Source organism: Embiotoca jacksoni, unplaced genomic scaffold (genome assembly GCF_022577435.1).
Source record: "Embiotoca jacksoni isolate LCO1_2020_lvr unplaced genomic scaffold, fEmbJac1.0.p SCAF_4, whole genome shotgun sequence".
Lineage (NCBI taxonomy): Eukaryota > Metazoa > Chordata > Actinopteri > Embiotocidae > Embiotoca > Embiotoca jacksoni.
Genome location: NW_027185392.1, coordinates 12,166,714 through 12,182,052, shown reverse-complemented (window position 1 = coordinate 12,182,052; position 15,339 = coordinate 12,166,714). Strand labels below are relative to the sequence as shown.

At 39.2% G+C, this 15,339-nt stretch overlaps 1 protein-coding gene across 3 annotated transcripts; it reads left to right on the top strand.

The window, feature by feature from the left end:
• The first annotated feature begins 1,563 nt into the window (after positions 1-1,563).
• LOC138209080 (WW domain binding protein 1-like) lies at positions 1,564-14,442 on the top strand. Of its 3 annotated transcripts, XM_069167437.1 has the most exons (6): positions 1,565-1,945; positions 5,365-5,409; positions 5,795-5,833; positions 6,718-6,865; positions 7,922-8,083; positions 9,256-14,442. In XM_069167437.1, the coding sequence occupies exons 1-6, from the start codon at positions 1,895-1,897 to the stop codon at positions 10,377-10,379; spliced, it is 1,569 nt and encodes a 522-aa protein (XP_069023538.1). In that variant the 5' UTR covers positions 1,565-1,894; the 3' UTR covers positions 10,380-14,442. The 3 variants fall into 3 exon arrangements, with proteins under 3 accessions (XP_069023539.1, XP_069023538.1, XP_069023540.1); XM_069167438.1 differs by lacking the exon at positions 5,795-5,833 and having other exon boundaries at positions 1,564-1,945; XM_069167439.1 differs by lacking the exons at positions 1,565-1,945; positions 5,365-5,409; positions 5,795-5,833 and having other exon boundaries at positions 6,772-6,863.
• Positions 14,443-15,339: the final 897 nt, after the last annotated feature.

Genomic DNA, 15,339 nt, shown 5'->3' with positions numbered 1-15,339 from the left:
TGTACTTAGGTTTCATTTTCCACAGCAGATCACTGAACTTTATTTCAGTATCTTTTAGTGGCACATTTTTTTTTTTTTTAAATATCAACAACCTGAACCTCAAAAAGCAAAAGCCTGTTGTCTGCTGCCCTCTTGTGACAGAGACGCAAACTGCAATTGATGCTTATTGCTGGGTTTGCATTTACCTAAGGTTTAAGTTGTGAGAGGAATAGAAAAAGGAACATTTCTACAAACATTTCTTTGCTCAAAGCCACAAGATAATACATGCTACATGCTAACATTAAGGAAATGACCTTACATATGACATATGTCAAATTTGGTGGACAGCATCTTGAGGCCTCCAACAAGGAGCCCTTATCCTGGAGCGCTGAGGACTAACCTCACTCCACGGCAGCTGAATCCTTTAGAGGACTGCTCAGCAACATGCACCCACCTGATGTTAATTGACAAAGAGTTAATAAAGGTTTGAAGCACTCACCCGATTTAAATGTTCATTTAAACTCAGTACATTACTGCTAACCCTAAAGTCCTACAGCTACCCATTAACTACTGTTAATGTGAAAAGCGCAAAAAGCTTTGTTCAAAGCAAACAGTTATTACATTAAAGGTAGCAACAGCACATTTTGGCTGGTGCCTTTTTATGTAAGGTCATGCAGGCTGGACTGCAATGACAAGGCCAACCCGCAATGGCTAGTATTCCTGCCTTCAAATGCAACCTGTGAGTTTGTGGTTACAACATGGGATCTTGTGTGCACTATGTGATTGACATTTAAGTGGTTATGTTGTGATGACATGGTTGCTAGGCAACAACATGGACAAGACACAAAGGCTAACAATTTAGTTTGAGAGTAGGAGGGAAACCATATGAAATGCATGTAATAAGAGGGAATTATTTTTGCATTGGACGCAGGATTTCATTTATATCAAAAACACATGAGTTTCAACAGAACCCCCATTTAAGCCATTTCACATTGGTTGGCCAAATGCTGTGACTTCCTGTATTATGCAGTTTAAATGAAACGCCCCCATTTCAAATTAAAAGCCCTCTATTACATACGCGGTCCAGCCGTATTGTTTATGTATTTCAGAGAAAAATTATCAATAAATCTAAGGCAAAATTAAGCCTTTTTTATTTCGCTGGTTTCATAGATAACTATGAAATATTGTTAAATATACTACACTCACAACAATATGGTTTAAATGACACGAGTTAAAGAATGTAATTGCTAAAGTCCAATCACGTCAAGTAAAGTTGATAGACATGTAGAAGTGTAGGTGCAGTTTTACTTAGCCTGATTATAAAGTGTATTTGCCCAACCCCGGATATATTAACAGATTAGTTGTAACATTAGGTGCACTCAGTTCCCAATTACAATATAGGGAAAATCGCTATTTTGCTTTCCACTGTACTGTGAAATGGTTTCGTTTCACCAGAACTAGGACAACACACGTGTGGTGGCCTTCTGCTTCGTGGAGCTCCAGTGTGTGAATACAGGAATACAGCCCCTGCGCGGCTGTTGCTGGGAGCTGCGTCCAATCAAAGCCGCAGCGTCCCCAGGCAAGTAGTTTGGTGGCTGGCAAATAATGACATCATGCACAGCCCCGGTCCCTCCGCAAAAACTACGGGTGAAACATCTCCTTTTTTTCCACTACAGCAAGCGACACACGACTCAGAGATTCAGAGGTACATCCATCACATGCACCGTGAGCGTGGCCTTGGTAGCACGGCGTGTGCAGCGGAGCATGGGAGGGGCATCCGTCTGTTTGGGGGAATGGCGGATGGGAAGGATGCCGTGTCTGTGGAGCGGGGCGGCGGTGACGGGGGCTTAGCGGAGTAGCATCCCACATCTGCATTTGTATTTTCCTCTACTTGGCTTGGTATTCTGCTTCCGCCATGGATCCGGAGAAAACGCTGACGTTCTGCCACGGGCTGCAGGCTGAGGAGGTAATGCGCCGCACAGCTTTCCTTTGACTCCAACACTCATGTCAACAGCTGGGCTTGAATGCTTCTGCAGAGCAACATGCTTTCCTCGGCCCGTGTTGTTGTTGACAGTGGCCTCAACTTGTTCTGTACACATCTGCCTGATCATTTCTTCTTCTTGTACCATCGCACCTTTGACAAATTGTTTGAGACAACAGGTGCATTTTTTTTTTTTTTTTTTTTGCACCACTGCAGCAAATATGAAGTGCTCAGTAAAGTCATTCTGTTTTGGTTTAATTATTATTTAATTGGGAAGGCTGTCTGTAAAACATCAGAGGACTGTATTTGGGTTATTCTGATCACCAGGGAATTTAATAAGACTTTGGGCACAAGGAGACACCAGCAGATTCCTGTTTAGTTGTGTTTATTGAAGGATTAAGGTCGTAGGCTGGCACCAATCAATGCTGGTTTTACATCCTGAACGGAAAATATGTACTGTGTACTAACAAACAATGAATTCAACTCAAAAGGAGTAAATGGCCATTCCACAGTATTCCAGTAGAACTAACTTAATATAATATTTATCACAATTTAACACTGCTGCTGATTCAGGGAAACCGATTCACTGAGGCTGGTATTCCCTGTTAATTCAGTTGTCTGACAGAAAATTCAAAGTTTCACTGTTGGAATATAACTGTCGTACTGCCAAAGGAGTTTGTGTACGATTTTACATTTTTGTATAAGAACTGAGAAAGTCAGAAACAAAAGTCAACAAACAATAGACATGGCACATTGCTACATAGAATAATACTGAAAGAAAAATAAATACCTGCATAAAATCCATAAAATAATATGACAAGTTGAGTTCTGGTTTAAAGCAATTCTCATTATTTGATCAGAAACGGAGAGAAGAAGAGATGGAGGCCGATTTTAGAGGAGTTCCATAGAATTGTGTGTTGTTGTAGGTTGTAACATGTTCTCTGATATAGTATTTTGTTGCTTCCATGGCAAGTTCCCTTTTATTTCGTGTCAAAATTTAGTTTTTTCAGTTTTATTCTACATTAGGTTTTTTTGTATGCCTTTAAAAAAAAAAAAAATGACAGTGGAGATATGAGAATCACACCAGGGACTAGCCTTCAGCGCATTTGTGTCCATGTAATATGCATTCGAGCCGCTCAGTCACCAGTTTGCCCTGAGTTTTATTTGAAAGAATTTAGTTTTTATGTCTTGACATATGCTGCAGTGAAGCAGACAGTGTTGCCCTGTTTCATTTAAATTAGATAGGCAAGTGACAGTGATATCCTCTTACAGCTGGCTACAGTAAAGTGTACTTTTGTCATTTTAAATGTGATCATACTATATATTCCTCCACTGTTTGCAATCAGCCTCTCTCATTTTTCCCTTCAGTCTGGATTTTTGTGTGCACTGCAATCGATACCTTTGGGGGCCCTTGGGTGGAAGTCATTTGTGGTTAGCCTGTGGTCTCTGGGGACGCCTGAATGACTTTACTTCACATTCACTGCTTATCCTGTGCCACAAGGGTGGGCCTGCCACTGGAACTCAGCTTGATAGTATTTATGACATAACATTTCCCCTCATGACTCTGACTCTTACAACAGTAAAGTTCAGCTAGGAACTAACAGAGTTCAATTTTAAACGTGGGATATACAGCAGGATTTATCTGTTGACTTATGGTGTGACACAATATTTGGTGGTCCACACATTTTGGAAACGAACAGAGTTTGCAGAATCTCAGATTTTCTATCATTAGTAGCAGAAAGAAAATGAAAAGTACAAATGAGTAAATAACCTCAATAAGTTTTGATATTCACTGAAACGTGACATAGAAGACTGTCCAGTACTGAAATTTGACAAAACAATCATCATTTACGGAGGCCGTGTTTTTGTGTCGTTTGAACAGCAAGCTCTTTTACTTTTTAAAAAGGTACTAGCTGTGATTCTGAATCTGGTAATAGCCGTGTCCGCACTGGCATGTATGCATGTACAAACAAACACACACACAATGCACTTCAGGGCTAACATTGTTCCCCATGCGGACCACATCGCCAGCAGCCACTTGTTAACAAAAGATGTCACATTTATGTGGCTGCAGGTTGGGTGTGCAGCAAACCGTTGAGCACCCAGTGTCCTCACATTGTTTTTACTGTGGCCCCACATCCTGCACATACACAGGCATTTTTATCCCTCTATGCTGGTCACAGCTGTTGGCTGTTGCAGAAACATGTTTTCAGGTTGTCCCGCTGTCTGTCCCATACTCATTAATGCAATATATCAGGAACACCTTGGGCGAAATCTAAAAATAATTCTAAATTTGGCACAACCATTCAATTGGACTCATGGATGAACTTATGTAAGTGGTCAAAGGTCACGGTGAGCTCTCAAAACACATTTGTGGCCATAACTCTTGATTTCTACGCTTATTATGACAACATTTCACAAAAATGCCTAATAGGATAAAACGGTGACATTTTTTTTAATCAAAAAGTTCAAAGATCATAACTCAGGAACACAGATGAGATTGTGACCATTTTCTCATTTGGTCGGATGCTACTGGTAACTCTAATCTTGGTTGTCTTGAAACTGCGGTAATAGGTGTAAACTGCCACTTGACTGGTTGACAAAGGCAAACGACTCTGAGGTGATAATTCTATTCCTTTAACTTACAGCAGGCCTGCATGACATTTGCAGATGCGTAAGTGACACCCATCATTTTTAAATCTCGTTTAGTGTAAATGTACATCTTGTGTTAGTTTCCACTGCAGAGAATATTTAAGCACCAATTATATGCAGATCAGGTCTTTGTGCTAGATGAAAATAAAACAATCCCAAAAGAACAATAATTAATATTATTCTGAGATAACCAGTTTCATATGTATGTGACTGCTTTGCTGTGAAAACCCTTTTATGAGTAATTGATCAACAGACAATTCATACATTTTGATAACTTATTTGCCAGTTTATCTATTTAGCAATCAAATATGCCAAATATTTAACAATTTCTGCAGTCTGTCTTGTAAAATGCATATTTTTGGATAAGGCAACCTGTAACTTTTTATATTCATCACATTTTTACACATTTCAGGGGGGGGGGGGTGTTGTTGAACGAAACGAGGAAGATAAAAAGAGGACACATGGTTTCATGACTATGTTTGGGAATTGGTGTCTTCTGTCTGCTACCTTATCCTGCAGAAGAGAAATAGGTTTGGTTAAAAAGCCATTGACTTTCCCGTCTCCTTGAAGACCAGAAATGTAGCAGTCAGTGGCTTTAGACTAGAAAATGTACCGTTTGTGCCCTTTTTTTTTTTACACTTGATAACTAGAATAACGACTTAGTATTTCTTTTGCTTATTCTTGCCATCTCCATCTAATAATCTTTCTATACTATTCCATCCTAACCGTTGTTTCTCTGTGCCTTTTATCAGATGACTATGTCCCTGCAGGGGTTGGATGCAACCGAAGATGCTACGGTAGGGAGCTCAACCTTTAACCACACCACTGGATAGTATAACACATTGTCCACATGTGTAAAGAGCCTCAATGCCGTTTCCTCTGTGGTTGCTATGGCAATGCATACTTATTTGTTACACTTCTGAGTCTCGTGTGGTAACTATGTACATAACAGATTTACAGATTTAGCAGCCTCCTCTTGTTGCATTATTATTGAGGTTTATGGTTTTGCTGAAGTGCCAGAGCTCATCGAGACTCTTCCCCCCAAGCATTGAAATTTATTGGCTTTTTATGTTGTGTCGATCATTATATTAATGTCTGGGTTTCGTTTCTTCTCCCTTGCACTTGCTATTGATTTAGATGTAACTGTAAAATTCACTGAGGTTCTGTCCTTTTTCATTGTAGGTGCCTGTAAAGGAGATTGACATGAGCACAATTAATAAGGTATTAAACATCTTTAAACTCCAATAACTAACATATTTCTGTTAACATATTATAGATTAGATGAGTGATATGAAACGCACTGTGCGTCAAGGAATCCATAGAAGCATTTTAGCATCTTTCTGCTCAATTTATAATTTTTTTTGGCCTCCATTTTTACTGGATGAGCTGGTTCATTTTAACTCGTTGAGATTCAGTCTCACATCAACCCTGTTAAGAAAATTTGTATTCAGTACAAATCTCTGATAAAGCCCCTGTAGACTCTTCTCCCAGCACAAAAAAGCAGGAAGACAGAGTTACTGCTAGCTGGTGAACTTAGTGGAGCATTGAATGGCTAAAAGCAAGATACAATCAGAGGTAAAAGGAGAGTGAATCCTGGGTTCATTCCATGGCCACTAATACATTTCCAAATAAATGTGAATGTGGCTTTGTATCACCTTAATGTGTGAATAGGCAACTATTTGCTAATATGTCTGCCATAATATAGAGAGAAACATGTCAGTGTGTTTCCAGCTTGTTGGCCAAAATCAACAAAAAAATTCAGCTCAGTTAGTTTTAAAATCCACCGACTATTTTTTTCTGGCGCTTTCATTCTCCCCTCGTGGTCAGTAGATGGAGATGGTTTAGTTGCAATCACATGACTGGAGTTTCGAAACTTAGCCAGATGAACGCAGGTGTTCGTATAAAAGGGGGGGGGATCACATCCCCACGCTCAGGTCAAAGATTTGACATCATATGTGAAACGCTTCCTTTTCTGTCCTGACTTTACGTTTTAATTAAAAGCTTTGAAAAAAGCTAATGCATGATATCCTAAAGATGACATAAACTTTGTGCATTAACATGATTCCAACTCTGGTTATATTGCAATGTGGTATTTTGTCCACTAGGTGGTGAAGCATCAAGGGAGCTCCGGCAACCTGCCTGTAGTCCGTCCCAAGTACTGCCCTGGAGTAAACAACAATCCAGGTTACCTGTGTGAAACAGGACACTGCTGCGGAGAGACAGGCTGCTGTACCTACTATTATGAACTCTGGTGTGAGTCGACTGACTTCTTTTCATCTGTGTCACTGTAGAAAGGGCACCGACATGATGGGTGGATTTATTTATCATCCAGTCCTGCCTGGGAGCATTAAGTGAAAAATCTTTACAAACAAAAAAGGGATGTTTTCTTACATTACAATCATGTATTAAAAAAAATAACAGGTTGTAAAAGTATTTATTTTAACTCTGTATTGGCTGGGTGAGTCTTACCAGAATATGTGGACAACCATTTGAAAAGAATCTGACCAGAAAGACATGGAAATCAGCCAGATATTTTTGTGTATTATCAGACTATTTCACAGATTCACTTGTGGTCAAACAGATAAAAGATAAAGTATTCCTTAGCATTTCACCTGCACTGATCACTTTCTAATAAGATGGGCTCCTAACCCATGGAGCATTTAGTTGAACTTACACCTTCATTATAGTCTTTACAGAACAGATTTCAAAAATATTTTCACTGGTGCTAATTTTTTTTTTTTTTTTTACCCACTTGCTACGTGTATCTTTAATATTGTGAATGTAGCCTCATTACATGTAGTTACAGGTAAAGTGTAAGCCCTATTTTGGCTTTTACCCTCACCCTATACATTACTTAAACTTGCACTAAAATACTTCTATGGACAGAAAACACCAGGAGACACCAAACAGCTGTTTTAGGTTATATGTTTACACTGACATCAAAGGATTTATCTGCCACTCGCACAACTGGATGCTACTAAAAACCACAACATTTAGGCCCTGCCCTTAAATATGTCACCTGGAGAACTTTTCAAAATATACATACCTATGTTGAAAAATGAAAGTGGAAAATTCTTTATTGTATAAAATGTATTTGTTTATACTGTATGTGTTGTCTGAAAGTCAATGTCCTAGTTAATACATGTATGAATCTAGTAATCAGACCTAAACTGCCACTGTTTTTTGGACTGGTCATATGAAACAGAAATCACATATGTAATGGGATAAAACATTGACAACCACCTGCAACCACTGTTATTGTTTGTTTTCATGATGATGAACATTGGATGCATTTCCTGTTTATTGCAGGGTTCTGGTTGTTGTGGACGGTGCTGATCCTCTTCAGCTGTTTCTGTGCTTACCGCCACCGCCGGGCCAAACTGAGAATCCAGCAGCAGCAGAGACAGAGAGAAATCAATCTGATCGCTTATAACGGAGCCTGCAACTACCCTTCCTCAATGCTGGACCTCAGTATGTTTCTTTCATTTTAATGTAGCACTGAGCTACAATGACACTTACAGCAGGTCTTTATTACTAATTTAAATCAATTTTGCATGTGTTCTGGTTTCCTTGTGTCTTTTTTCAGAGGAAAAATAAGCACTTATTTAGATCGGTCCATACGCTTGTTTGATTATTATCTTGGCAACACCTATAATAATGTTAATGATAAGGCTCATATCAAAATGAAAATGTAAGCAACAAATGTTTAGATTTACACTACATATAATTTTACAGTAATAATTTGCACCTAATAAGACAGTATCACTATAACAACCAACACAATAAAATTACATTAACAGAAAGGTTAAATAATGAATATTAAAACAAACCAAAAAAAAATCTCGTGTCGTGCCAGACCAATTTATCCGATTTTTCTGGCTGATACTTTTTTTTCTGATATATTGGTGTATTAAAACTTTTTTTTTCACAGAACATTATGCAAAAACATAAAGCTTTGGGTAGTTTATTTTTGCAATTAATTCTGGGTTTATTTAATTTAATATTTGCCTAAAATTATTATTATTATGACATTATTATGATTGTAAAATACCATGCCTGCATTACATGTCTTTTTCACAAGTATTTGAAAACCACATTTTGGTTTAAATTTTGATATGATATAATTTTTTTATTCCTTAATCAGCATCAGCTCCAAAAATTCAGTATCGGTCAGGCTCTGATCTCATGCGTGCATTTCAAGTACATCAATAGCCCAAACCCATTTGTTTCTGTGGAACATTAATAATTTAAAAACTAGTTATATGATATTGTCTCAATAGGAAATATTACATAATTTCCTAACACAGCTGAGCACTGTAGTTTCTAGCAAACCTTGCTTAAAAACAATACTAAACAATAGGTTTTATGGGGACTTCATTTGGCTAAGGATTAATACCAAATTTGTTGCCATAATGAATTATTATAACTGTATGGTTCATTCATGTGTTTGTATTAGATTTTGACAACAATAGAGAAATTAGTTATATTAGGCTTTGGCTGCATAGAGGCATAAACACTTGTTACTAGGATCAACTTTGTTTTGGTATTTTTTAAATAATTTTTAGATAATGAACAGAACACAGAATCTTACCTGCCTTACCCTAGAAAGCAAGGTGTCCGAGTTGATTCCTCTTTCATCACAGGTTTTCTGGCTTCCTTCAAGTTGCCGTCCTACGAGGAGGTGGCTGCGCAGCCCAGCACCCCTCCTCCGCCTTACAGCTCCGTCTTTGCCGTGCAGGGAGGTACCACAGCGGGTCCTAGCTCCTCTTACCCTCACTATCACCACCATCGTCACCCCTGCCCCCCCTATCTTGGCCCCGGCCCGAGTGGCCTGACCTCTTCCCAGAGCTCCGACAACTACACCAGCTGCTCCTGCGAATCGTGCTCCATCACCTCCCCATCCAGCACCTCTTTTTCTGTCCAGGTGACAGACGAGACATATGACAGTAGTCACATGTCCACACCCAGTGAAGCGGGGGGTGACCTTGCAGTCATGCCGAGGGTAGGGGCCACCTTCACACCTACACCCTCCCTGCCTCCTCCATCACAAGTTCCACCTGATGTCATACCTGCGGCCACTCCGGATGTCATACCTGTACAGAGACGTTCCTCTAATTGCAGTGAAGGATTCTCACCTCCGGCTCTGCCGCTTTCTCTCCCTTTACACTCTCGTCCTTCACACTCCTCTCGCCTCCCACTTTCTCCCCTTGTTCTGTTATCTTCCATTCCTCCCGGTCAGGTCTATCCTCTTGTCCCTTATGATCCACTCGGAGCCATGGCTGTTCAGAAAGTGAAAGAAGATACCTCACCTCTCGACCTGACCGCCAGGCCCACACCTCCTGCTCCTAAACAGGCTCTCTTCTTATCAAACGAGGCTCTTTTCGTGCATTGTAACAACAAAGAGGAGCAAAAAAGAGAAAAAGAAGAGCAGGAAGACGAAGAAGATGATGATGATGAGGATCATTTCCGTCATCGACGACTGACGGGTGACTCAGGCATTGAGGTTTGTCGCTGCCATGTAAAGAGAGTGGAACGGGTGGAAGAGGAACTGCAGAAGGGGCACTTCGATAAAGGAGGGAAAGAGGCTGTGCAAGAAGGTGAAAGGGCTGACATGCTACACAGCAGCGTAGAACTCTCCCACCGAATGAAGGCCGCCGCACAGTCACCTCTCTTGGACGACTGCGTGGAGCAGTGCGGCCTCGTGTCCTCATCCTCCAGCATCATCCACAAGAAAGGCGAGGCCATCATCACTTTGGAGTCCTCGTAAGTTGACAGCCAGGGAGATGTAGTCGATCAAGTGGTCAAAGTGAGATGTTTATCTTTGATAGCATTCAAGACTAGTAGGTGAAAAGTTGAATCACTGAAGAACGTCTTGTAAATCTTACTGTTACGGTGGTAAGGGACAGGATGAGTATCGGATGAGTATCGGAGCTTTTTGGTGTTTCTGTATTCGATTTCAAACGAGTAATACCTGAACATTTTTTTCTTAGTTAGTTCATTTGGTTTGTGGTTTGGGGGATTTATTTCTCTACAAATTGCTGTGACTAATGAATAATGAATTGGTCTTTCTCTGTCTTTTCTGGTTTTACAAATACCCAACATGCTCTGCATGCCAACCACATCAACTGTCAACAGTTTTCTCCTCTTCTCTGTATTGTTGCAACTGCAATGAACTCCTTTGTATCAGTGGTTCCCAACCTGTGAGTCAGGAGGACTTTTAAGGGGTGACAAGAATGGTCATGAGATGATTGACAGTATAAGGGAGAAGAAAAATGTGGTTCTGCTGGACAAAATGATTGGACTTTCTCCAATCTGTGCGTTTTTAGTTTTATGTCTTCAGGCATTTAAAAATGATTCCAATGGAACAATCTGAGAAGTGAAAATCAATCTTTGGTGCAAACTTGACATATGCAATGTTTGATGGGGTAACAATAAAATATTATCGGTCTAATGCAGCAGAGGGAAAAAAGGTTGGGAACCACTGCCTTACAATTCTGCCATGATACTAGGCAGAAAACATAAACAAGAATGTTGATCAAAAACTGACAGTTTCTGAAACTTGAAAAAAAAAATCTGCATTTACAAAGGAAATTGCAGAACAATTTATTTTCAAAAGAGCAGCTCTAAAACAAGCGTATTTGGATCCTGCTATATAATCTTAATTTATGAGATCCTACAGTATCTTGGGATCAGATGTTGGGATCACAAATATTGAACACTGCAATATGGAAAAGTGATCTTTCTTTTCTGTTATAGTGTGATTTTTCTTTTAAATATGCTTTCACCAGCTTACTTCCCTCCTTTGAGGAAATATTGACAGAAGGCAACTATTTTGATTGATTCATTGGGTCTATGTTTTTTACATTGTGTCTTATGTTGCTTCCTCAGTGAAAAGGGGGGCAAACATTGATTATAATGTGTGGGTGGCAAAGCTTTACAATGGTATTATGGTTATACGTTGTTCTTTCAGACTGTTACAAGAATATACTGTATAATTATCTGACTGTTTGGCTTTTTGAACACGCTCCTGGTTGATCGATGCCATTTTTGCAAGGCAACGTGAATCCCAGTCCTCCATGGACGGACTGTTTTACGAGGCTGACACTTTAAGCCTAACCTCGTCACGGATAATGAATGTAAAAGGTTATGCATTGTAACAAAGAAAATACTCAAACTGTTTACGGAGAATTTTTATAGCATGATGCTTGACTAAAAACCTCTTCAAAAGTGTTAAAAACTGCAGCAAGGCAATGCAATCTGCCTGCTGTCGGCTTTGAGATGACACTTTGAAAAGAAGTGCCCATTGTAATGTCTGTCCATGTTGAGTAGTGCTTGTTAAATATCAAAGGTGTTTGAAGTGAGGCTTCAAAGTCACACAACAGAATCTTCTTCAAATATTGCTGTGGCTAAACATGTCGTCACACAAAGAGTTGGGCTGCTTTTCCCCTAATGCATCCTGGTTGATCCTGTTTTTTATATGCAAGATCACTCGTTAAAGCCCAGAGAACAGTGGGCGTCCTCTCCTTCAGTGGGCAGAGTGTGAAAAACTCTTGATTGATGCGCTGTACATCGAAGGATTAAGTCAAATTAGTCATTCCTGATCACAGTTTGTGGTGGGAATAGCATACACGTACTCTCTTATAATTAAATGTCAGTACAAAATGTACTTGAGAATAGAAGTTTGATCAAATTTTGTACATGTTTGTCTTGCTGTTGTTGTTATGAGATGAATGTCTCTGTAGCTCAATGACTAGAGGCCAATCTGCTCTGTGCTTAGTGCAAAGCTGACTTAATTGTCTAAAGCCTGAAGGCAAAGCTTTTAACTAATTTATAGCTCCTGTGCAATGACTTAAAGGTGCGTCTCAGAGGGTGTCGATGCTCTGACAGAGACTGTTCCTCCTTTGAACGTATCGAAATAAAAGCCTTTTGGAAGCTGTACATTTTTTGGGCTGGAGAATGGACAGTCATTAGTTTCATTTTCAGTAGCTAACATAGGTGTTGATCAAAGTATATGGTGCCTAGATGAAAACAGATTTACTGTTGGGCGTTCTATAGTTTACTGCTAAGATGTGAGTGTGTGTGTGTGTGTGTGTGTGTGTGTGTGTGTGTGTGTGTGTGTGTGTGTGTGTGTGTGTTTCCTTTGAATTGTTAATAGGTGTAAATCAAATGGGAAAATGTTTTCTATCAGTGTGTAGAAGTCTCTTTATAAAATATAGACGGTACATGTGAGACTTGCAAAAATAGTATTTAGCAATAGTATTCACACTTTTTTCCTTATTCTAGTTAATGCTGGTTGATAGGAAATAAACTGTTGTGAAAAAAGACATTTACCTCTATTACCGATCCATGAGCTGTGCTGGGCAGATGCCCTGGATTGTACAAACACAGCATTTTTAAATGCCTTTGGCTTAAGGTTTCTCCCAAGTGCAAACTCATATTATGTGGTTTTGCCTTCAGCACCAGTTTGTGTCTCGTGTATAACCATTACATTTAATTTACAAAGCTGAGCATCAGTGTTTGTCAATAATGTCACTTTAGATCTTTGTTGAAGATTAAAAAAAAAAATCTTTTGTCTGCGTGATATAAAAGATTTGCTCAGATTTCCCAAGTTACAACCTGATTTGTTTTTCCACACAAAGGTGGACAAAGCATACAAGAATCAAAATGTATAAAGATCTATCACTGTCTCTTATTTTTCTATACTGATGTTATCAAGAAATGTTCAGTTTCACATTGAGATTTTAATTTAATTTGCCAAATAGAGTTACAACTTTGAAAAATGGGCAAAAATCTAATTTCATTCTGAAAGTTTTTACTTTGTTAAATATTTTTGGGGGTATTTATTTTTCAGAAAATTGATGTTCAGCCCTGAAACTAAAATGTAATAGTAACACACGAGGCACGAACTGGGTTATGTTTGTCCTGACTCCTGCTTTCTAATTGAAGCCAAACCTATCTGAGTTCAGTGTAGATAGAAAAAGTTTGATTTCTTTTGCCTTGTCGGTAAGTACAGACAAAATGCCCAAACTCTACCCTCATTTCCACTGTCGGCCAAGGCCTGATACAAGACTGTTATCTCGCTCGAGTTTTGACTGCAAAGGACTGTTTACTTCTCCTTCTGAAGATAGTATTCACTCTATATTTGTACTGATTTTATTTTATAATGTCAAGAATTGAAGATTTAAAAAAAAAAAAGCCCACGTTGGTACAGCTGAACTACTTTGCCAGGAAAAAACAGGATAACTCGAGACTGTTTGTTGTTCTCCTTTCACTCCTGCAGCTACGAGCCAGCAGGATATATAGCAGTATCTTTATGTAACTGTGTGTGGAATAGTTCATATTAATATTACTACAACATGTGGTGTACTTTTGAAGTTATCTTTGTGCAATTCTACCTGCAGCTCTTCAGTGTGTTGTACGCATGTGTGATGAGAGAGTTATTGTTAGCCGTGTTGTTGTGTTATTGAAATCACTGTCGCTTATTATGAGGCCAAAGTTGAGTGTTGATGGTATTTGTCAGTATAAATAGCCAAACATTTTTGTCTTTCTAGCTGATTTTGTACCAATGTATTGCCTAGAGATTTCTGATGCATATTCAGATGTAAAATCCAAACAATGAGAAGCTCCCACACTTTTAAATGTTTGTTTGGTTGCACATATTGTGGTGCTTTTTAAATAAGGTGGGGTTGTTTTTTTAGGTTTCTTCCATTTTAGTTTATTTTTCATAGAAAATGTCACTGGGATTCTGCCATGTTGAACACAGACATCTACCTTTCTTTGTCCAATAAAAACTGTGGATTTCAAGTCAAAAATAAATGTGCTACCAAAAACATGTCTGTACCTTTCTTAACACGTCTGCAGCTCTCGTTGTCTGCGGTGCTAACAGTCTGCATGACATACAGCAAATGCCAAACAAGGAAGAATGAGCTAAAAACTCCCACTCATTAGTATCTGCCACCGTGAATGACTCTGGGTGAATCATCCTGTTGCACTCACTCTGAAAGCTTCATCTTTTCAGGAGTTTGCGAAGTTTGAATTCGGTGTCTTTGACTTGCTGACAGCTCTGTGTATCAGCAGTGACAATCTCAACACGCAGTATGAGAACATTGACAGTCTTTGTAATGCTTGTATTGATAGCCTCAACAGCACCTGTCTGGTCTTATTGTTCTCCCGCATGGAACAACAAAATTCTGTTATTGCTCAATTATTTCTGCCAGGGCTGGATTATCAACCAGCAGCTCTAGTGATAACTCTGTGTCAACTGTTCTGAACTCATTAAATTGAACATTTGTTTGGGATCATGTTTGACTGAAGCACAAAATCAACAGAAATTATGAGATGATGTGTGGTGGGTCTTTGCTTATTTGGAAGCTGGGCTTGGAGAGGGACCCTGTGTCAAATTCTACTTTCAAGACCTTCATTATTTCAGTCTTGTTGCATAAGAGGAAACAGGCGCCCTTTCCTGCACTGAACCTCAGCTCGGTGCTCTGCCTCCAAACACAGCCATGTCTGTATTTCCCTGAAAAACTTCACAGGAACCCCAAAGGTCAAAAACAGCGGCAGAAGCAGATCTGTCATCTAAATTTTTATCAGCATCAACAGGGTTGCGTGTTATATATTCCTTAATTCATATGCATCACATGACCACATGTAAACCTAGTAAAACTGCACAATTGTAAAAAAGTGAAAGAAACGGATCATAAGGGGCCTACAAGTTCCTTTTTACC